Source organism: Aedes albopictus, chromosome 1 (assembly GCF_035046485.1).
Source record: "Aedes albopictus strain Foshan chromosome 1, AalbF5, whole genome shotgun sequence".
In the NCBI taxonomy this organism is placed as follows: domain Eukaryota; kingdom Metazoa; phylum Arthropoda; class Insecta; order Diptera; family Culicidae; genus Aedes; species Aedes albopictus.
The window spans coordinates 233,036,019-233,057,374 of record NC_085136.1 but is presented as its reverse complement, the minus strand read 5'-3'; the positions used below and the strand labels follow the sequence as shown (position 1 = coordinate 233,057,374).

Sequence of the window (21,356 nt, the reverse complement as noted above, 5' to 3'; positions counted from 1 at the left end):
CACAGTACAGGGTATTTTCGTGCAGAATACTGCACAACGGTGTCTTGTCCGATCCCATCCAATTCGTTTCTGGAGTGATGGAAGGATGTATACTATCACCGCTACTGTTCCTCATCGTAATCGACTAGATCCTGGTAGATGCGATTGACCGTGAACCAAATCGTGGATTGCTGTGGCAGCCCATTACCATGGAGCACCTAAATGACTTCGAACAGGGTGATGACGTTGCTCTCCTAGCTCAACTGCGCTCTGATATGCAGAGCAAGCTCGATAACCTTGCCGATCGCTCCTCAGCGGCAGGTCTTACCATCAACGTCAGCAAGATTAAATCGTTTGACGGGGAGATGGTAACGACAAACTGGAACGCAATCGTAACAAACTTTGTAAGGCAGGTGTGGCTTCACTCGATGCGTAGCTTAACGCTATACCAAAAAGTTACCCTGCTCAATACATTCCTATCGTCGAGGATGTGGTACATGGCTGCACATTTGACTCCAACTGCGGCACACGTGGCGAAATTGACTGCTACTATGCGGCGGTACATTTTCCGGGGAGTACCTGCGACCATCCCGATGCAACAATTAGCGCGTGCCAGAGAAGCCGGAGGACTGAAACTGCATCTCCCTGCTTTTAAGTGCAAATCGTTGCTGATAAACCGGTGCTTAAACGAGATCGAGTCCCTTCCCTTCTACTACTCCTATATCAACCGAGCAAATCTCCCCCAAGCCAATCTAATTTCAGATCTTCCCTGCCTTAAGGTAATCCTCACAAATCTAGCAAATTTACCCTTCCAAATTCGCCATTATCCATCCGCCGATCTCATCCATCGATTTTTCGTGGAACAAACGGACAGGCCCAAAGTAGAAACAGACTACCCGAACTGCAATTGGCCTCGTGTGTGGACAAACATCTCGATGCGTGGCTTTTTGTCTCCGCAGAAGTCGGCGCTATATATGTGGACTAATCAGAAAGTACCGCATCGACGGCTGCTGTTCAGAATGCGAAGAACGGATGGGGAACAATGCCTGCACTGTGCGGAGCCCAGCGAAACTCTTCAACACAGATTCTTCTTGTGCCCTAGAGTAAATGGGGCATGGAGAGTATTACAACGCAAGCTGTCGACAATAACCGGTCGGCGGTCCTTTGTTCATGAGGAGCTACTGCATGGAGAATGGACATCAAGAGCAACACGATCGTTAATACTAAAAGCTTTAGTTAATTACATCGCCTTTATTGATGATTCCAATAATAGGATAGATGTAGATGCATTAAGATTTACACTAGAAATCGAAGTTTAATCAATTATTGTAAATAATTTTACTAAGCATATCGACAAATAAATCTTTATATAAAAAAAAAATGTAAACACGGTCAACCCTTCCAGCTTTACGGTAGTTGGGCAATCAGTAGAGAATATTGAAAGCTTTCAATATCTCGGTAGCCAAATGGCGGCCGATGGCGGCATCAAGATCGACATAGGTGCACGAATCAAAAAGGGGAAGGCTGCTGTTGCGAGTTTAAGAAATGTATGGAAAACAACCAGATTAGTCGACGCACCAAAATCTAAATGTTCAACTCGAACGTGAAATCTGTGCTGCCAATGAAACCTGGTGTGTATCAGTGGAGAACGGCTGCTGATCATCATCAATAGGTTCCTGCGGTATATAATTCATGCATGGTGGCCTCACGAGTGGAGCTCCATCGTCGATGTCATCAAAAGCCGGTAGCGACAGAAATTTGGGAGCAAAAGTGAAGGTGGGTCGGCCACACTCTAAGCAGCGGCGGAAACGAAACCTGCAAGCAATCGTTAGATTGGAACTCAGCCGGACATCTCAGCAGAAGCAGATCCAGAGGCTGATGGCGGCGCAACCTCAAGAACGAAATCAAGCAAGTCGACAAAAATTTAACCTGGCCACAGGTCAAGACGATGACTGGCAATCGCCCAGGATGGAACTCTTTCAATTCGGCCCTCCTGCGCCACCGTGGGGGCTCAGGAATGAAAGTCCATGACTTTGGCAATATTGCCAATAGTTGAAAATGTTCAGCTCTTGTCGTCTTTTCTATCCGAAACTTTTCTCTGCTCTGCTCAATTATCTCATACATCTCACTGGTTCTATCATCATCAAGTCCAAATTCCTTATTTAGAGCAAACATGTATCTTTTAAAGATGTTGACTATCTCGAGTTATTTGTTTATAACATAGCAGAACTAGTTTTAGTCGTAGGTACCTATTGATAACACAAGTGTGGTAAGCAGAAGGTCGTTTGTATCATAAAGACAACCAGTTTGGCTCGCAATTCTGCCGCTAGGTGCATGTTCAAATGAGCATTATTAACTAGCGCTACCTTTCTATCCCGATAGGTTAGAAAGTTTTTTAGAAGGCCATTTGTCATCATAAAACCAATCAGATGTGACTCACTTGATTATTCAATGGATTTGGGTATTGGGGTATTAGTCTCAAATTTGAGTGATTCGGGCCTTAAACATTCTAACTTCATAACCAAGTGATTCTGGTCAGATTCGCCTCATATTCGAGTGGCATAGGTCTGCTTCACTTCAATTTTAAGGGGTTCAGTTTCTATTCAATTCGTATGCCAACGATTTAGGTCTATTTTTTCATATTCAAGTGATTCAGGTCTAATTCGTTCCATGTACTACATATTTGAGTATTCACAATTGACAATGCAAAAAAGGACAAATGGCAAAAATATAAGTTTTTCATGTTTGAATAAATCTGAAAGTGAATCTTGAAGCCCATTAACACCCTTAGTCCAATCATAAAATTCAACCCGCAGAAACATCCAGTAGAATTGAACTTTGCGATTCTATTCAACAGAAATCCATTATTAGCTCAACCTAGTAGGGCACCACTAACCGCCCCCTCCTCATCCAACCACCAGCCATAACAAAGTCATTAAGCCAATAATCCACAGCCATAAATCTATTCCGACTGAGACCGATGTCGAGTTTAATTCCTATTCCGTCAGCCGGGGTGCGTTCTCCCACGGATTGGCCATAAAAGGATGACTTACTGCCGCCCCGTTTCGCGCCCAACACGAACGTTGAACGTTTGATCGGCAGAGCTGGCAGAGCAGAAGAGACTCGTTAAAACATTCCTTTTAATCGTATGGCCCATGAATCTCCTCCGCAGGGGTAAACGGCCAAAAATTTAACTGCGGACTATTATGACGCATAATAAAGCATACCAATTCTATCCCGTTGTTGGAATCCTTTAATCCTGTGGTGCGCTAGGCGAGTCCTCAGGCCATGAATTTCTGCAAAAGACCTTTCGCATTACGACCTGAAGGTTTTCTGAGCTATCAAGAACGGTCGGGGTGAATGTCGAGGTCAAAGCCGACGGAGCTCGAAGTCCATGCGAAAAGAAATATATTATAATTCGTGCGCGATGCGATGGCCTCAGGTGGCCAGGAGATAGCATTCTGCCGGTTGCTTCGGTTTCGGAAAATTTATGGAAAATTGTCAAGAACGCTTGCCGAAATGCCAGAGTTTACCTTTCGGTGGTTTGCACTTGAGTATAGTCGTTGAACCGCGCTTAATTATAGAAGATAGACGAAATGATCGAGTCAGGCAAAATTTCCACTTTTCAAAAACTGATCAGCTATGTTGATCAATTTGTTGACTGTCAATGATCCAAATTAGAAAAAATATCGGACAATTCTACATGGAGTTAGAAAGATTCAAGTGAATACCAGAGTTGCGCAATATCAGTCTTGTCAAGTGACTACTGATATTGCACCATCGTCACTATCACTCCAGGCCGTTCAATATCAAAACGACAATGACAGGCAACGACCTGATATTGACCCGCGCTCTAGATCACAATTATTGCAACTGATGTGATATTTTAGTGGTTTTTGCCAAAACTCAAACAAGGAAAGTGACAGTGACTTAATAGAGCTCACGCTGACTTGGATCGTAGTCAGCCTATCAAAATCAGCGATTTCCTTACCATTGACAGTGACAGATTGCAACTCTGGTGAATACACGAGTGAATAGTAGGCTGCGGCTTATTTTTCAAAAGTAAACCTGGAATTCGTAAGCTCTTTTGGATTCAAATGACACAAAAAGAGAAACCTCTGAGTTTAAGCCAAAAATACAGAGATTTAGAGGTCGCGCAATCGCTTCAAAGTTGAATTTTCGAGTTATATAAAGGTGTTTTCACTTCAAGTGCCATAACTTTCTCAATTTTCAACCGATTTTCAATCTTTTTTAATGAATTTCTCACAAATGAAATTTCGAATGAACTCGTAGAACATCATTTTTTCCAAAGTCACGCAAAGTATGAGTTTTTGATGATTCAATTTATTTTTTTCTTATTTTTTTTTCCTTTATTTTTGAGACTTTCAGCCCTGAGCCGGTTCGTCTCTTTGCAATATATCAATGGTTACAACTTCTTCTTATTTTTACCCGATTTAAAAATAGTTGTTGATGTATTTGGACTTTTAAAGTCCGAAAAAATTGCATCACCCTGAGGAAGGTTATCAACACTGGGCTGACAATCATTCAGAGCTAGTTAGGCTAGAACACATTTTCTTCCTTTCCTTTGCCGTAGTTGATCTCAGTCGCCGCTTGTTGGTGGTTTCAGTTGTGCAAGAAGATGAGCTATCATCGTTCGCGTTCTCGTGGTTCGGTTCTGTTGCTTTCCGTCGTTCGTCGTTGGTCGCCGTCGTAGGTACGCTTTTCGGTTCTGCTTGTTGTTGTCGTTTGTTGCCTCTGCCGCTGCTGTTGTTTGCTGTGCGCTGATCGGTGGAAAGTCGTCGACGTTCAGCAAGAAGCAATCCTCGCTATTCGCTGGAACCGACGAAGGCGCGGTATTGGTTGGTGTTCGAGAGGAAGTGATGATATTGTCCGGTGTACCCGAACACTTTTGCTTCGGATGGGCAGGTTTATTACACTGCCTGCAGGTTGTTTGCATACCTGGGTAAGAGATTGAGGTCTCGTATCCCTCAATAGTTACGAAGGAAGGGATCGGACGTTCGATCTTCATGTGCAGGATCCGAACTCCGTTGTACACGCCCGGAAAGAAATTTTTCCAGCGCTCTCTGGTAACCGATTGAACCTTGCCATACTGCGTCAGAAAATCAATTACTGTGGTGTGCTTCATCGCCGGTGGAAGGTCGAGAACACGCACCGGCACCGCTTCATTCTCGACATAGACGGGAATTCTGAAGGCTTTGTCTCCATGCATGATGTTGTGCCTATTGTTATACAGTTGCTGATATCGAGCAGCAGTGTCACTATCTTTGACTTCAATCAACACACAGCCGCGAATATGGTGCAGCTGAATGTTCTCTACGTCAGACAACTGCAGCTGAATGTCCTTCTCCAAAAATTGCTGGATCTTGGCAATTTCAAGCCGAGTGGGATGGACGCCAAAATCAACCACAATGGTATTCTTTCGCTGCACACTCATTGCAAGAGGAATGAATCACGAAATACGATGATAAAGAATGCGATCACGTCCGATGTATACGAGCGGTGGCTGTCAACTGGTGTTTACAAACTTCATCTGCAAATTTCAATTGAAATTGAAAATGTAGCGCCCTGAAGTCAACCGGTACGACGTTAAGATGGTAATACACGATTTGCCAGATCTACGTGAAAATCTGCTCGCTGTGAAGAAAATGGCGGCAGCAGGTGCGCAAGTGACCTTCAAAAGATCATCGGCGGAAATGAAATTCCTAGGAAAAATTGTTGCAGTGTGTCCGTTGCAAGGAAGTTTCTACAAGACGGGCTTGGTGGTCTAGTGGCTACCGTTTCTCATTCATATTCAGAAGGTCCTGGGTTCAATCCCTGGCCCGTCCCTTTCCTTCTACTTTGTATCTTTCCATCCACTTTCTCTATGCTCTCCTCCCTATATGATCATAGCCATCGCTAGAACCAGAAACGGTTAAAAAGCCAACTTTCTCCGAACAGTGTCAATCTATCAGATAATGCCTAAAAGGTTATGCAATCAAGCGAACTGTGCCGCTCAAGCTTCATAGTAATAATTACATAAATCTATCACCTTACGCCAGGCATCCACACACCAATGTATGAACCCTCTGCCAACTATATCCCACTTCCCACTATATCCCACACTCCGACAGCCGCATGAGTTTGTGCAGACGCAGAGGTATATTCGGTCTGATGTGGATACAAACGATTGTAATCATCGCTTTCTTCCCCTTCCCCCACATTGACCTGCAACCTGACGTGGCAGGTGCCATTGCACAATGGTCCGAGGACCAACATTAAGTGGAAAAAATTAATAACTCAAAAACCATCCAAGATAGAGTCTTCATGTCTTCTAGACATTTGTTCGTGAGTCCAAGCCGCGTTATATGCAAAAGTGTCCTAAACGCCAAATCTTAAATCATATTTCAGCACCTAACTTTTTTATTTCAAAAGATATCGAAATAAAATGTTCTGCAAAGTTGAAGAAGGTAAAAACCCCGACAACTTTCTCGAAGAGCAGTTTTTTCTATCTCTTCAATCTGAAGAGATATAACTTATTGAAGAAATAAAAAGTCCGAAATCGGTTTTTTTGTCATATGTCAAAAACTATCATTTTTTCAAGCCTACTATGTTCAGAGCAATTGTACATCAGATGCATATATCTGATGAATTAAGAAATCGAAAAACTATAGGGAATTTGTTTTATATTTTTGCTCACTTACACAAAGGAACAAAACAAAACAAAAAAGACAACATTGGGTTCATCGCTACTCGAATGTTTAAGATAAGTGATCTTGAAACACGAGTAGATGTTGAACTCGGACATTATGGATGTCATTTTTCGTGAATTTGATGCCTAAAATACGGTCATAGTCAAATCACATTTAAAACGCAAAACAAAAAAACACCCTCTCCAAAATTTGTTAAAATGCAGTTTTTGTCATACTAGATCCGGTGGTGGGAGAAAATTAAAGATTCACTTGCGCCTTTTTCAAATGTTACGCTAGAAAAATTGGCTTAAAAAAGTACAAAAATACTTATATCTTTTGATAGAAACATCGTACAGCTTTGATGTCTTCTGACGAAATGTGTATTTTGGCAATATGTACAATTTCTCTGAACATAGTAGGCTTGAAAAAATGATAGTTTTTGACATATGACAAAAAAACCGATTTCGGACTTTTTATTTCTTCAATAAGTTATATCTCTTCAGATTGAAGAGATAGAAAAAACTGCTCTTCGAGAAAGTTGTCGGGGTTTTTACCTTCTTCAACTTTGCAGAACATTTTATTTCGATATCTTTTGAAATAAAAAAGTTAGGTGCTGAAATATGAAGTATTTTAAGATTTGGCGTTTAGGACACTTTTGCATATAACGCGGCTTGGACTCACGAGCAAATGTCTAGAAGACATGAAGACTCTATCTTGGATGGTTTTTGAGTTATTAATTTTTTCCACTTAATGTTGGTCCTCGGACCATTGTGCATTGTCGCCTAAACATAGAAGATCACAAACGCTCACACACTGAAGATGCCTGCTAGTCCCCGGCAGAAAATCTCATTGGTTCCTTGTGTAGGTGTAGCTAATCTGGCGATACTGGAGTAGCATATAAGGGGTGACCAATCAAGCTCAAGCTCAAGCTGCAAGGAAGTTTCTATGAACTGGAATTAGCTATCAGGCAACATCCAAGCAGTTTTCCAAGACCGTCCGATTAAGAGGGGGTGTTGAGAAACGTAGTAATCGATACCTTGGACAGGTGACTTGGGTAGACACCTAGCAACCTGTTGTTACATACATACATTTATTTGTTCAACATCATTAAGACAAGACATAATCAACAATAGTACGCCACAATACTCGGTTTGTGGCTGCCACTCTCCATCCTCGGTCGCGCCCTGTGCTCGCCAGGTCACGCTCCACCTCTGCGCTCCACGCCTTCTTGTGCCAACCGGATCAGTTGCAAACACCAGCTCCGCAGGGCTGTTGTCCGGCATTCTTGCAACATGCCCGGCCCACCGTATCCTTCCGGCTTTGGCCACCCTCTGGATGCTGGGTTCGCCGTAAAGTGCAGCAAGCTCGTGGTTTATCCTTCTCCGCCACACACCGTTCTCCTGAACACCGCCGAAGATCGTCCTTAGCACGCGTCGCTCGAAAACTCCGAGTGCTTGCAGGTCATCCTCAAGCATGGTCCATGTCTCGTACCCGTAGAGGATCACCGGTCTTATTAGCGTTTTGTAGGGTCAAGTGGGGTAAAATGCCATTTTCAAACTTCCATCGTTTTCAATGATTATTAGCCTCATTTGTTAGGCTTTCAAAGTGGTAACAGCAACTAGAAAATATTTGCTCGATACTTCAGCAAAACTATTCACTAAACTATTGCATTTTCATCGATTTTTAGCGACTTTAAAAACTGATTCGTAAAACGGAAGTGGTGCAAAACGACCATCTGCCATGGGGTAAGATGCCACTTCATGAAAACATTCAAAAATTACGTCCCGTCGTACGGGGCTACTTTGGACACTTTTGAATATGGATTTTTTGAATTTGAAATATGGTTCAAATCTGTTTGATGTCTTTGGGACTATTATGACGCAATATTTTCCCCTTCATTTGGTTGAAATTGTTTTTCAAACAAACCCTTTATTGCTTGTCAGGAGGCGAAAAAACATCGAATGAATCATAAAAATATACATAACGTATCAGAACATTTGCTCTGTAAGCATTGTTTCTACAGTTCATAAATTTCAGAGGTTTGCTCAATTCGTGCAAAAAGTATCGACGTAGCATATACAATCGAATATTTGTATCGATACACATTATAAATGACCGTTTACCTAAATAAAGGATTGATGGCCCCCAGACAGCCTTCAAGTCTATATTAAAATATCGCGCTGCTCATAATACCAAAGGTAGCACAGAACCACCTTAAAACGCATATATTTATTGAAATCATGTATGATATAGTACACAACAGTACTGGTACAAAGTAGTATTTTAAATAAACCCGGAATTTTAACTGCAGCTTTGTTTTAATTATAAATGTCCAAAGTAGCCCCCCTTTGGTTCTATATGAGATGTCTCCGATTGGTGTATGGGCAACTTTTTTGTTTATTGATGGATTTAGTTCAAATTTTGCATGCATCCTACATACATACTCACAATTATTATGTGTAAAAATTGTGGAAATACATTCACTATTCTGGGAGTTATAATGTCATAAAGTTGAAAAACCATTAAAAAGTGTATAAAGAAGCCCCGCACGACGGTCCATCAATTTTTGGGCATTTCCGACTCCTTTTCCCCCCTCTGTCCCGTTTTTCCATATACTCAATAAATGAAGTGTTACCCCCCCCCCCCCTCCCCGCAAAACGATGATCGTAATATTTGAATGACCCCTAACATGAAAAACGTAGAAATCAACTACCATGCGTCTCCATGTGTGCCTCAATCTCGTTGGAAACACTTGCCTGGTAATATAATCACCAGAAAACCTTAATTGCACACACTCAGATTCGATTACCGAAGTCGGTAAAATTTTACTGGGTTTTTGAACAGCAGAGTTAACTCAGTAATATTTTGTAAGTACCGAAAACTCAGTAAAGCAAAAAAAATTAAGCTGTCAAAATAAAAGCTGACTTAGTCAGTAATAGTTACTGTCTTTTTCGGTATCTTTTTTGTTTACTTCTTTTTTACTGACTTTTTCAGTTCTGGAAAAGATTTTGGTCCCTCCCCAGGTTCATGTTTTCTAAATCTTTCAATTTCAATTTGTTTCCAGCATCCGATGGAGTTGCTTCTGCCAGGTTTGCATGAAAAGATTACAAACGCCGTAAAGTACAGAAGTTTGCCACAACTCCAGCAGAATGAATTCTGTGTATATTGAAAAGCAATGCACAAGGCCGCAGGAGTATCCTGCTGGCACACAACCCGTGCGGCAGCTGAAGTGGCAAAACCGAAAGCTGCCTAATCAATTATTCCCGGTAGATGGTTCCAGTTTTATGCCTCCTAATACTTACCAAAAAAAGCAGCATGAGCGCATGAATCGGAATAACAAGTATTAAATAAGAATCTTCTCTTATTCGATGCCGTCGTTGAATCTGGATCTGCGGGCTTCATCTTTGGAAATATTATTTTGACAGCTAGATGCGCGCGCAGCTGAATGTTTACATTTTATTTTGACGAAAACTCAGTGAAAGTGATCTTATGACGAAAAGTCGGTACTTGGTTTTTACTGACTTTGGATTCTTTTCAGTAAATCTGATTTTTTGCTGAATTATCGGTATGCAATGTTACGGTATTCAGTAAAACGTCAAAAAATATTGCTGAAGATCAGTAATAGTGAATGAAAAAGCTGAAGACTCAGTACTTTTTGTATTTTGCGGATCAAAAACCGTAAAATAAATTACCGAACAGGGAAACCAAGATTGAGCAAGCACGAAAAACCGGAAGTTGCCAATTTTCATTGGGAAATCTAAAGATTTTTCGTGGGTTTGGTGGCCTATCTTCTAGAAGAATGTTCGATGCACACATATCTTGACACCATTCACCTATAGTAATGATCAAGTCCCATTCAGGAATGATTTTATGAGTTTGGCCATTTTACCCCATCTTGGCATTTTGGGCTTTGTTCCCCTACATGGTGCATTTGGTGCGTGGGTGAATTTTTTTGGACCGCAGTTTCTTCTGGAGCCCGTAGTAGGCCCGACTTCCGCTGATGATGCGCCTCCGAATTTCACGGCTCACGTTGTTGTCAGCCGTCAGTAAGGATCCGAGATAGACGAATTCCTCCACCACCTCGAAAGTATCCCCGTCTATCGTAACATTACTACCCAAACGGATCCAGTCGTGTTCGGTTCCGCCTACCAGCATGTACTTTGTTTTTGAGGCATTCAAAACAAAACATCTTGATGAGTTCAGCTGCGATAGGGTATGTGTGCCATCAGTAATCTCATGCTCCCATTTTCATCCTATTCGAAAACAAGCGATTACGGCACCGATTGACTCCGTTCTTTTTATTTTCATGGGTGCTCACTTCTAACAAAAAATACAAAAATAAGAAACAACACAAACAGCGCTTCAATCCTTTGTTTTTCGTGGGATGAAAATGGGAGCCACATGCTTAATAAGGGAACCAATACCCTACCATCTTTACCAGCTGCATTGTTGGTTTTGAGCTGGTGAATGGCATCCTTAACTTCCCCCAGAGTGGGAGTTGATTCATTTCCGTCCTCCGCTGCACTGGCGTCGTCGTTTCCTCCGCTGCCGTGGGCTCCCGTGCCTACGTTCTCCACGCCATTCAGGTGCTGATCGAAGTGGTGCTTCCACCTTTCCTTTGTATCTTACTCGTATCATTTGTATCAGTAGTGCTACGATAACAGATAAAAGGAAAAATCGCACGTGTACCAAGTATGAAAGACCTCGGAATGCAAATTTCACCTATACAGCACAATTCACTCCAATGTATTTCCTTACAAAGCTACTTGTTGGCAATCGATTCGGTATCGCTTTTCACGAAATAAACAAATTCCTCCCACTGGAGAGATTTACCGACACAGCACAGCGATCTTTTTTTCAGCTTAGTTCAGGAATTCAATCAGTCCAATTTCCATTTCTATAGCCGAAATTCACACATTCAATTTCAAGCACCAAAGTCGGTTTCTCTCTATCCTCAAACAACTTTGGTAAAGCAATTTTTACCTCTCAAGTGGGAAGCAAAAGTTCACATCCGCCGAACCCCGCCAACTTTGACGACGACGACGATTATTGGGGAATGGCATGCTACGATGCTATGCTATGCATACAAACACCAGCAAAATTGTTACCTTCCTTGGTACAACATCCCGAACGAAGTAAAAACTCACTTTGCATAATTTCAACCTAGTTCTACTCGGTAGCTAGCGCGCGCTCCAACATCAGAGTCCATTTTAGGTTTTTGTTGTTTTGTGACAAGCTGGTTGTTTAGCACTTTGATAGTTTTATCAAAATAGTTTGCAACGAGTTCTGGGCTCTGCGTGTTGCCATCACTGGCGTTGCTATATCATAACAGATTCCCTGCCATATTACACAGAACAAAATAGCCACCATGTAATTGGTGTTTCATGTAACGCAGTACCACATGTTACATGAAACACCTTTCAACAATCAAAATTATTCAAAAGAAATTACTTTTATGAAAATTTTAACAATCGTTATACGCATCTTGGATTTTAAACTTAAGCCCAAGCAAGTGGAATCCTATTTGTAACGCAAACAATGTTTTTGTCCAGTGTGGCAGTCACGTCAGTAAAATCAAAATAAAACCATGCAGCGGCAGTAGTTTAGATTGTGTTGGTCATAAAGTTTTATTGTTGTTTCACAGCGTAGTGAAAATTTGTCTCTTACAGCATACGGTAATTATCAGTTTGTATAAAGTTTGTTCTATATACAGAAAAATGCAACGATGAGGATAAGATAGTAGAGGATAGTAGTGTTACAGTAACCGATCTGGCACCGGTAGGTCACAGATGGCGTTGTGTGAGGGAATAGCTGCAATTCCGGCCAGTGCAATGCCAACCGAATCCGAAATTGAGGTAATCATCATGGCGTACTCTCGTCGAGCTTCCGGTACCTCGATCTGCATTCGGTAGAAGGTGTTGACGTAACCTCCGCCTCCTAGGAGACCCTCCCACAGGATCAGTACGAAAATAATCCAGATGGACGGGGTGAACAGATAGACGGCTTCGAATGTGAAGTATACCACGTTGACAAACTGCAGCACGGCCATGATCCAGACCTGCTTGAACTGGACAATGTTGACCGACGAGCGGGAGATGAATACACCAACTTGATACAGGACTTGATACCAACGGTACTGCTCCGACTGCGTTAGGAAAATTCCCGGGAAGTACACCAATTCGAACTGAAATTAAAAAAAAACTATATTAGAAAAAGAAAGCAGCAATGGTCATAATCTAAGCTTACCAATCCTTGATTGATGAAGTACTCGAACAAGTATACCAGAATCAATGGAATCATGTAGATGAACAAAGACGGGATATAGTTGATTTTCTGCCTCCAGTTCTCCAGAGGGCGTTCGTGCTCCTGCAAAGCATTTCCGTTGGCCTGGTGCGTTTTCTCCGCTTCGGGGTTTGGCAGCTGTGGTCCCAGGCTAGTATCTTTGTGGCGTAAAAGCAGCCAAAATGAGCCCGCTTCAATCGTAGGAACTACCAACATGACCAACATGGTGGCTTTTGGCGAAAGACCGAGCGCGGTAAGGCCTGTGTACGATAAGGCGCCGATAACTCCAGCACCACCCGTTCCCGAGGACCAAGTCGAGATTACGTTTCTATGGAAAGGAGTTAATTTTCAATAAACTATCTTGTTACCTTCGCTTATCTCGGTTCCCAAAAGATGAAAAAGGTCTAATAACTACATGGGTAAAGACCTGCTTTACCGATCAAAAACAATCCTACTCACTTGTTGAAATAACTGGCATAGGCGAGGAATGTAGCTTCTCCGAGACCGGATCCGAACGAGGTACAGATCACACCAAGGAACAGTATCCATTCTACGTCAGCGAAAGCAACTAGAATGAATCCAGCCGCTGCCAACAGGATACACGTTGCCACTCGCACACTGTGAAAACAAAAATCATTCGGATTAGTAAACCGGAGTTATTGCTGAATTACACACGTGTACAACACAACACTTACTGTTTCCACAGTGGGAAGAACGAGGCAACCAGTTTCACCGACAAGGCCGGAAGGATGTCTGCTAAAAGGATGGCTCCGGTTGATATCTTGTTGCAAGGTCGTTTTTCGGTGGCAAAATCGAAGGCTCCGTCGGACCGCATGGTTGAATTCGCAATGCTGTATTCATTCTGGGGGCACAAATAAGATAAAAAGGTTCAATTAGAAAACTGATCCTAACATTTTGAGTAGGTACATGATGTTACCAAATAATATAATTATAATAAGTAAGGAGGCCACCTTCAAAAGCATGGGCATCCTAGCGCCTGTTTCCAACTCGCAGCCTACCTAAGTTAGACGTGAAGATCAGCACAGCTAAGGAAACCATAAATCGACCATGTTCAGATTGATGAACAGCACTACTACCACACTGTCGACGTCTGGACCTATGAGCGTCACTATCAACACCGACTAATACTTGGTGATGGTCAAACTGCGCCCAAAACTTTGGCAGCGTCCATTTATTACGTAACGCTAAAATCGGCATTTTTAGACTCCCCCTCCTCCCTCCGTAACGCTTTTTTGTATGAAACCCCGAAAATTTTTGTATGGACCGTAACGCTCGGCCATACTCCCCCGCTCCCCCTATAGCGTTACGTAATTTGTGGACGGTGCCTTTCCGTCTTCAACAATGTACGGTACTGGCAACCCCATCAACGACGCAGCCGAGAGCACCACCATGGTGCGTAGATAGAAGTCGACGAAACCAACTGTTCGAAGAGGAGTGCAAAGCGATTTAGGAGAAGATGGTAATGCTGCAGCCCAAGTAACACACTTGTCACAGAAGAGTCATGAAGATGCAGGTTTTTGTTGCACAGAAGTCACAGTGACTTACATTTAACAAATAAATACTTATTTGCTAGAAGTAAGCCACAGTGACTTCTGCAAAACATAAAACTGTGCCGCCGTGACTCTTCTGTGAAAAGTGTGTTACAGTAGACGTTCGGTCGGTGCAAACGGTTTAACTGCAATGCTTTTTAACTGCAAATCCGGTTAGTGCAACAAATTTGCAGTTATCGTGCGATGGTTAACGTCAAAATGGTGCGCCATGTTAGCCCAAATGAACAGACGGATCACGTTCACGGTTATCTATTGTCGTTTAACAACTTGTTGACATCTGTCAGTCCAGTCGTTGCAGTTACCGAATTTCGTTCACTAAGTGAAAAGTAAACATGTTGCAGTTATCGAACGTCTACTGTACTTGGAAGCAAGGTACCCAACAGAACGTAAAACGTTAGCAACAGAAGCGGAAACAGCGAACCCACGTTTTTCTGGAAAAGAAAAGATCTTCTTCTTCTTCTTTATGGCTCGCCGTCCGCATTGGAACTTGGCCTGCCTCTTTTAAACTTGGTGTTCTTAGAGCATTTCCACAGTTATTAATTTAAGGGCTTTCTTTGCCTGCCATTGCATGAATTTGTACATTGTGTGGCAAGCACAAAGGTACACTATGCCCAGGAGGTCGAGAAAATTTTTCCGATCTGAACGGGAATCGAAACCGCCGTCTCCGGATTGGCGATCCATAGCCTTAACCATTAGCCTAACTGAAGACCTAAAGATATTTCATCTTAAATTGTAGGTATAAACTGGTATGTGAAGAAGTTGTACAAACCAACGGCTAGGCGTTCCGTGTACAAGAAGCAGGCGAAGAATACGGACAAGGTTCCTACGGGTGTCAAAAATCAAAGTCAGGACGTTGGAGCGATGCAAACTGGTCATGAGCTGGAAGTCGTTGCAAGATCGGTGAAGGAGGTGGCGACAAACGGAAAATAAGATGCAAAATCAGTGAAGTCAACGTCGTCGCGAAGGTTGGAGCGAATGGTGCTGGAAGTGCAATTGAAGACACTGGAAGCGGAAGAGATATGGGTTCATGACAGATCATCTGCAGAGTGTGTGGAGATCACACCGGAACAGATAGTTGTCCGGCAAGTCCTTCACGAGACCTGCCGAGATTCAGCGAAAATCCTGAGGAGTGGCCGTAGTTCTTGTCAACATACGCTGAAGTGTTCATTACTGATCGAACATGCGTTAGTGGTTCAGAATTTGTGCAGCACAATCGACGCCTGCAGAAGGAAGGAGCACAAGCGGAACGTAACCCTGCTGAACGCGCTCGTCAAAAAGCTGACACCACAGGCAACCGTCACACTCATATACTCACTTCCCACCGTTTCCCTTTTTAACGGATTATTCAAATATGCGGTAGTTCGCAAATCGCGCGCTCATGCAAATGGATCTATTCTGATGCCTGCTTAATTTGCGGTACCCAACCGACTGAAAAGAACCAGGAACTTTACAGCAAGCCGAACATCAAGGCGTTTTTGAACATTTGTTCCAACTATTCGTCTTCACACTAGAAGCTTAACAAATGCTATTTTTATTTTTTTATCTGTAATAACGAAATTTTTAGCCCTAGGCTAGTTCATCTCGGAACCCACGGTTTATTTCCCTTCCGAAGGAAGAACTCACATTTTGTGAGTTTGTCGGAAGTGGGATTCGACCCCAGGTCCTCGGCGTGATAGTCAAGTCACAGACAAACAGACGTAACACCTTGGACGATTTTCATGGAAATCCATCGCCCAGTTCACACTACCATCACCTGGTGGAAAAGTTGCACGAATCACTGTGTTGTGCAATATCGTCAACAGAAGGCGCTAGTGTGAAACGTCAAACGTATAGAAAAACGATGCGCGCGCCTCTGGTTGTGAAAGCCACAACTATGAAAATTTCAAATGATCGTTAAAAGCGTGGTCGATGGAAATTTCGCAAGTGTTACGTCTGTTTGTCTGTGGTCAAGTGTTCTAACCATCACACCAGGTCCGTGTAGTAAACTCTACTTTTTTTCCGTCCGAATTCTAAATCTATTAATTTTCTCACACGCGCCCATTTAGGTTTTTCATTTCGTCCGAATCAAAATTAAAAGAATTTCTCACACGCGTCCGTCCATCGCAAAAATCACCAACAGAATGAGAAAACAGCCAAACTTGTTTTCGTTCAAGCCTGACTCAAAATCTATTGCCGTTCCATTCTCACATACGCTTCTATCATCTCACCAACACTCTATCTCATTTCTCCCATTCACTCTCTGTTTCCATTCAAACCCTGCACGGACATTCTGCCCATCATGAGCTTGGCAGTCAGTCAATCCATCTCTTTTTTTCTGTCTTCTATCGTGTTATTCTCTTTCATTCATTGTGCGTCTATCCGTAGCAAAACAAGCGCACGCATACATCATCATCTAATCATCAAAATCATCAATGCCGGGCAGCCGTTCTAGTACTGCTTAAAAGCACGCTCAATATTTTCCAATCAATTACTCAGAATCAAACCTTATTCACTACAGTCCGCTCCACAAATGCTATTGTACATCACTGAAAACGGCTGACATCAACTCACTATCAAGTGGGCATGAGGATGAACTTGGTGAGATCGTTTCTTTGCATTATTTGATAGGGATCAATTTTAGTTTTGTTTCGTTTCAGAGGGCAAGTAATGGTGCTTAAACCTAGGCTTACATTAGTCAGGGCTCGAGGGGGAAATACCTGTGACCTTCCCAAGGGAACTCATGGAGTGTACATTAACCCTCTTAGCCAAGTCACTCCCAACGAATATCAAATAGGGGTTGTGTAGCCGGCACTGGCCGATCCAGGAATGAATCATGCGGCTTAAGCGCCACTCCGTAAGGAGACCGCACGACAAGTTCTAAATTTGCCCGGTTGAGACTCTTCAGGGCGAGTCCATTTGAAATTCCCGAAGAAAGTAGGATCGAGCCAGCGCATCTACTTCCTACACCTGAGCTGGGGTGATTACCCTACGCAACAACATAATCCGATACACTACAAAACCATTCCTCTAAAGAACGCAGTAAGACGACACCCATACCTAAATGCCACGCGAGCTATTTATCATCACTGGCGATTCCACTATTCCCGCTAGAGGCGCTACCAGTGTGGAAGGGAATACGCAAGACACAACAGTCAAATTGCGCCACGCAAACAACATCTACTACAAATACGCGGATCAACGGGACAACATTTCAATAATCTAAAGATCTTTCACACGACGGAATTGTAACCTACAAACACACTATTATGGTAGAAACTAAACATATTTATTCGGTAATGTCCCACAACGAACAATTTATTCTACAAACATGCTAGTCCCTATTTATTTCCCATATTCTCAGGTATTCCTTTTCTCAATCCTGCTCTCTTGTGCCTGTGCGTTTGTGTTCCATTCCTATCTACCTATCTCTGTCATGTGCTCTACTCGTGCTCCATTCACTTTCTCTCCTCCTCGATGATGCGACAAGCAGCAGCGGCAAGCTTGCTACACCTGGGTGTCTCACACAATAGGGTTGGGTGGGTCGTTCTTAAATTACGTGCTCACGATTTTGTATAATTGGTGCCACCCAACCTTACCTCAACGGACGCTGTAGTGACTAGACGTCCAAGTTAATCTCGACCTTATGGTCGGCAAAAAACTGTCCTCCGAGGCGTCTTCACCGGACACCCCACTCCATAAAAAAGACGATGCAAAAAGGAGATGACTCACCGCGCAGCTACGGGGATTTTGCTGACCTGCTGGGCGCTTCTGCGCTCCTGTTGTGTCGCGTCGATGAAGGCGATCGTTCGACGCTTGGAGACACGTGTAGTCCAGACTGCCACGTGGAAGGGGGGGGGGGGTGGTGCGAATTCTCGGCTGACCTTCTAAACGGGCCTGGCAAGTGGCAGTTGACGACCACGGAAATTCGCTCTAAACGGCGTGTTGACGAGCCGTTTCTTTCGGCGGGGTTTATTTATCCGCCGGCAAGTTCCGTACCGAACAGCAGGAAGTGTCGCTGATGATCCTATTGAAGTAAACGCACAAACCCTAAGCACTTCTCTCCTAATTCGAACGTGAAACTAGGAAAATTAACGACCTTTTCAACGAATTACCAAACGACACTTCAACACTAATCTGCGGATCGAACGAAAGTAAAAATGGAACCGTGATCCTCAGATTAGGGAAGGTGCCATCGAACGAACTCACGAAAGTTCGGTATTTCCTACGAACTTCTTCGAAATAGTTCGGTAGTGTAACGGCCTACGTTGAAGGCTCGCTCAGTTTTGGGTTCGATCACGACTCTTTCTTCCCCGACTTTCTCCGGAAATTCCAAATGTACTTGACCTTCGGTAATCTCCTTCGCGGCCGATTGAAGGCCGATTGACGTCACTTGAAGCATTTAAACGTCAAGCCTATTATCTAACCTCCGGCGAATTACCCCGGTGGTGTCCATTATAGGCAACATCGATGCGTATTTTCAAGTGCGTATTCCACTGGAATAATGTATTAATGTTGTTTGTTTGACGGTCTTAACATAAAGAGGGGACGTGAAATTTGTTAAAAAAAAATCCACTTTGGAACAATCCACTATCTTAAAATAGCTAAAGAGCCGCAGAAGTGAATTTCGATGGCTTAGGGGGTCCACTACTAGCACCCAAACCCTATATCCCAAACTATGTATGCCGAACGGCTGGTACGAGTCTCCGTTCTATGGCTTGAAAAACAACAACGCTGCACAGTAGGCCTGGATGCTGTAATGCTTGAAATACATCTTCGATGTGCTCCAAGCATTAATATTGCGAATCTTTTCTGAAATCCGCATACTGGCCAACAACTTGTGCGCCGATAGCCCATGCGCCGGGTTGTGCGCTATACAAAATATAAATAAACAAGTGTCAAAATGGTTCGCGCCAAGAGCTCTATCTCTCTTAGGGTTCGGATTCATTTTTTGTCTAAAACATTGAACTTCCTTATGTCTGGAAAAAATGTACAACAAAGATATTATTGACGGTAACAAAGCTTTTACTTCATTAAACCACTGATTAATAGTGATTTGGCTAGTGAAAAACTAGGCGCATATGCAATCGGCGCGCAAATTGTGCGCTGGTGTATGGATTTGAGTTAATCGTCGCAAAGTGACCAACACACATTATACCCTGGCGCGCAACCTATAGGTCGAAGAGAAACTTGTCTAAATGCTAAAAACCTCGAGAAGCTCAATAATGACAACACAGACAAACAGACGTATCACTTGGAACAAGTTGCGATAAAAATCATCGTCACGAAAACATAATCGCCCAATGCTAACCAGCCCGGGCAGAGGTCAAGTACTGACGATCAAAAGGTGATATTGGTTTGTTTGAGATAAGAGGTAAAAGTACTGAAAATAATAGCGAAAATTTGTTCTTGAACCATCCAACCAATAGCAAAATTTGATATTTGAATATCAATAAAATAGCTCACTGCTATTGGTTAGATCTTACCAAGAGCTAAATTTGTAGAGTAAAATTGAGATATTATTTTCAGTACTATTATCTCTTATCTCAAACAAACAAATATCACTTTTTGATCTCCGTATCAAAATATGCTATTATTGAGCATTTTTACTCTGCTCGGGAGGCTGTGTTACGCAAACCACTCAGTAGGTGGCAGTAGTGAGCAAACGTCAAACAGGAGCAAAAACGATGCGAGCGCCGTGATCGAGCGATTTGCGAACTACAAAACATTATAACTAATCGTTAAAAAGGGTTACGATGAGAAGTGAGTAGAGTGAGACATCTGTTTGTCTGTGATGACAAGAAAAATGATAGAATTGGTCGATTCTACCATTTTTCAGGATTCTTTCAATGAATGGCTGTGTGTGTGTAGACTAGACTAGATTTATTCCAACTATTCGTCTTCAGAAGTCCCAAAACAGAAACCACAGAAAAATAGACGTAACACTTAGATAGAAAACATCGCGAGGCCAGTGGTATTAAATATTGCGCGATCTGTAAGGGAGGTTGCAAGAAGGCTGGGAAGTGACCGAGGTTTTTGGAACTATCTTATGAAAGCCAGGTGGGCGACGGTACGTGAACTCCGAATGTGTCGCAGTGCCTCAGACAAAATGGTGGGAAGTGCGATGCGAACACTATAATGCTGCAGACCTCACCACTACTGGGCCCAGCAACAATACGAGTCGACCAACGCAAGAAGAAACAAAATTTGTTTAATGTAATTTAATGTAAACACTCATCTGTCGGGCTCCGGAGTAAGAATGTTCCGTTATCTACCGGTTACGTTGTCCGGGGTTGAGAAACAGATAGAATGCTATGCATTTCTGAACGATGGTTCGGAGTTAACGTTGATGGACCAAGGATTAGCAAAGGATTTGGAAGAAGCAGGTAAATCTACACAACTTTGCCTTAAGTGGACCGGTGGAACTCTAGGACAAGCGATGATGCTGTCCTAAGCGGGCGAACCGGAAAGAAGTCGGCCCATATTGTTTTATTTACAGTTGCCCAACCCCATATTTTTTGATGGAATTTCATATTTTTTGAGTAAGCAACAGCAATAACAAAAAAAATACGAAATCAATCGGCACTGAAATTAATAATGAAGACGGTAGAAATTCAACAAACATCTGGATAATTTGCGCAAAAATGGTCATTCCTCAGGAACGAGAAACAAAACGAATTACAATCTTAATATTGTGTAAAGAATATTTTATTAAAACTTCAAATGTTTCAATTCCCCACTAACTGTGGCAATATGATGTTTGGCAGCGCCAGTGTTTTCAACGTGAATTGGTTCGCATTCTTATGCAAGTAAGGGTTCAAATTCTTACACAACTTTATAGCCTGGAACCTTCAGCTTA

At 42.7% G+C, this 21,356-nt stretch overlaps 1 protein-coding gene across 3 annotated transcripts in view; it reads right to left on the bottom strand.

Moving 5' to 3' along the window:
- Window positions 1-12,270: 12,270 nt before the first annotated feature.
- The window catches only part of LOC109425382 (battenin), a 34,307-nt gene continuing 25,221 nt past the window's right edge, over window positions 12,271-21,356 (bottom strand). For all 3 annotated transcript variants that reach the window (XM_062846424.1, XM_019700635.3, XM_062846425.1), the window contains 4 exons: window positions 13,646-13,812; window positions 13,410-13,568; window positions 12,915-13,278; window positions 12,271-12,852 (listed from right to left, as the gene is read on the bottom strand). In XM_062846424.1, the coding sequence (XP_062702408.1) occupies window positions 12,424-12,852; window positions 12,915-13,278; window positions 13,410-13,568; window positions 13,646-13,812 (1,119 nt within the window). In that variant the 3' untranslated portion in view covers window positions 12,271-12,423. The remainder of the gene's footprint in view (window positions 12,853-12,914; window positions 13,279-13,409; window positions 13,569-13,645; window positions 13,813-21,356) is intronic.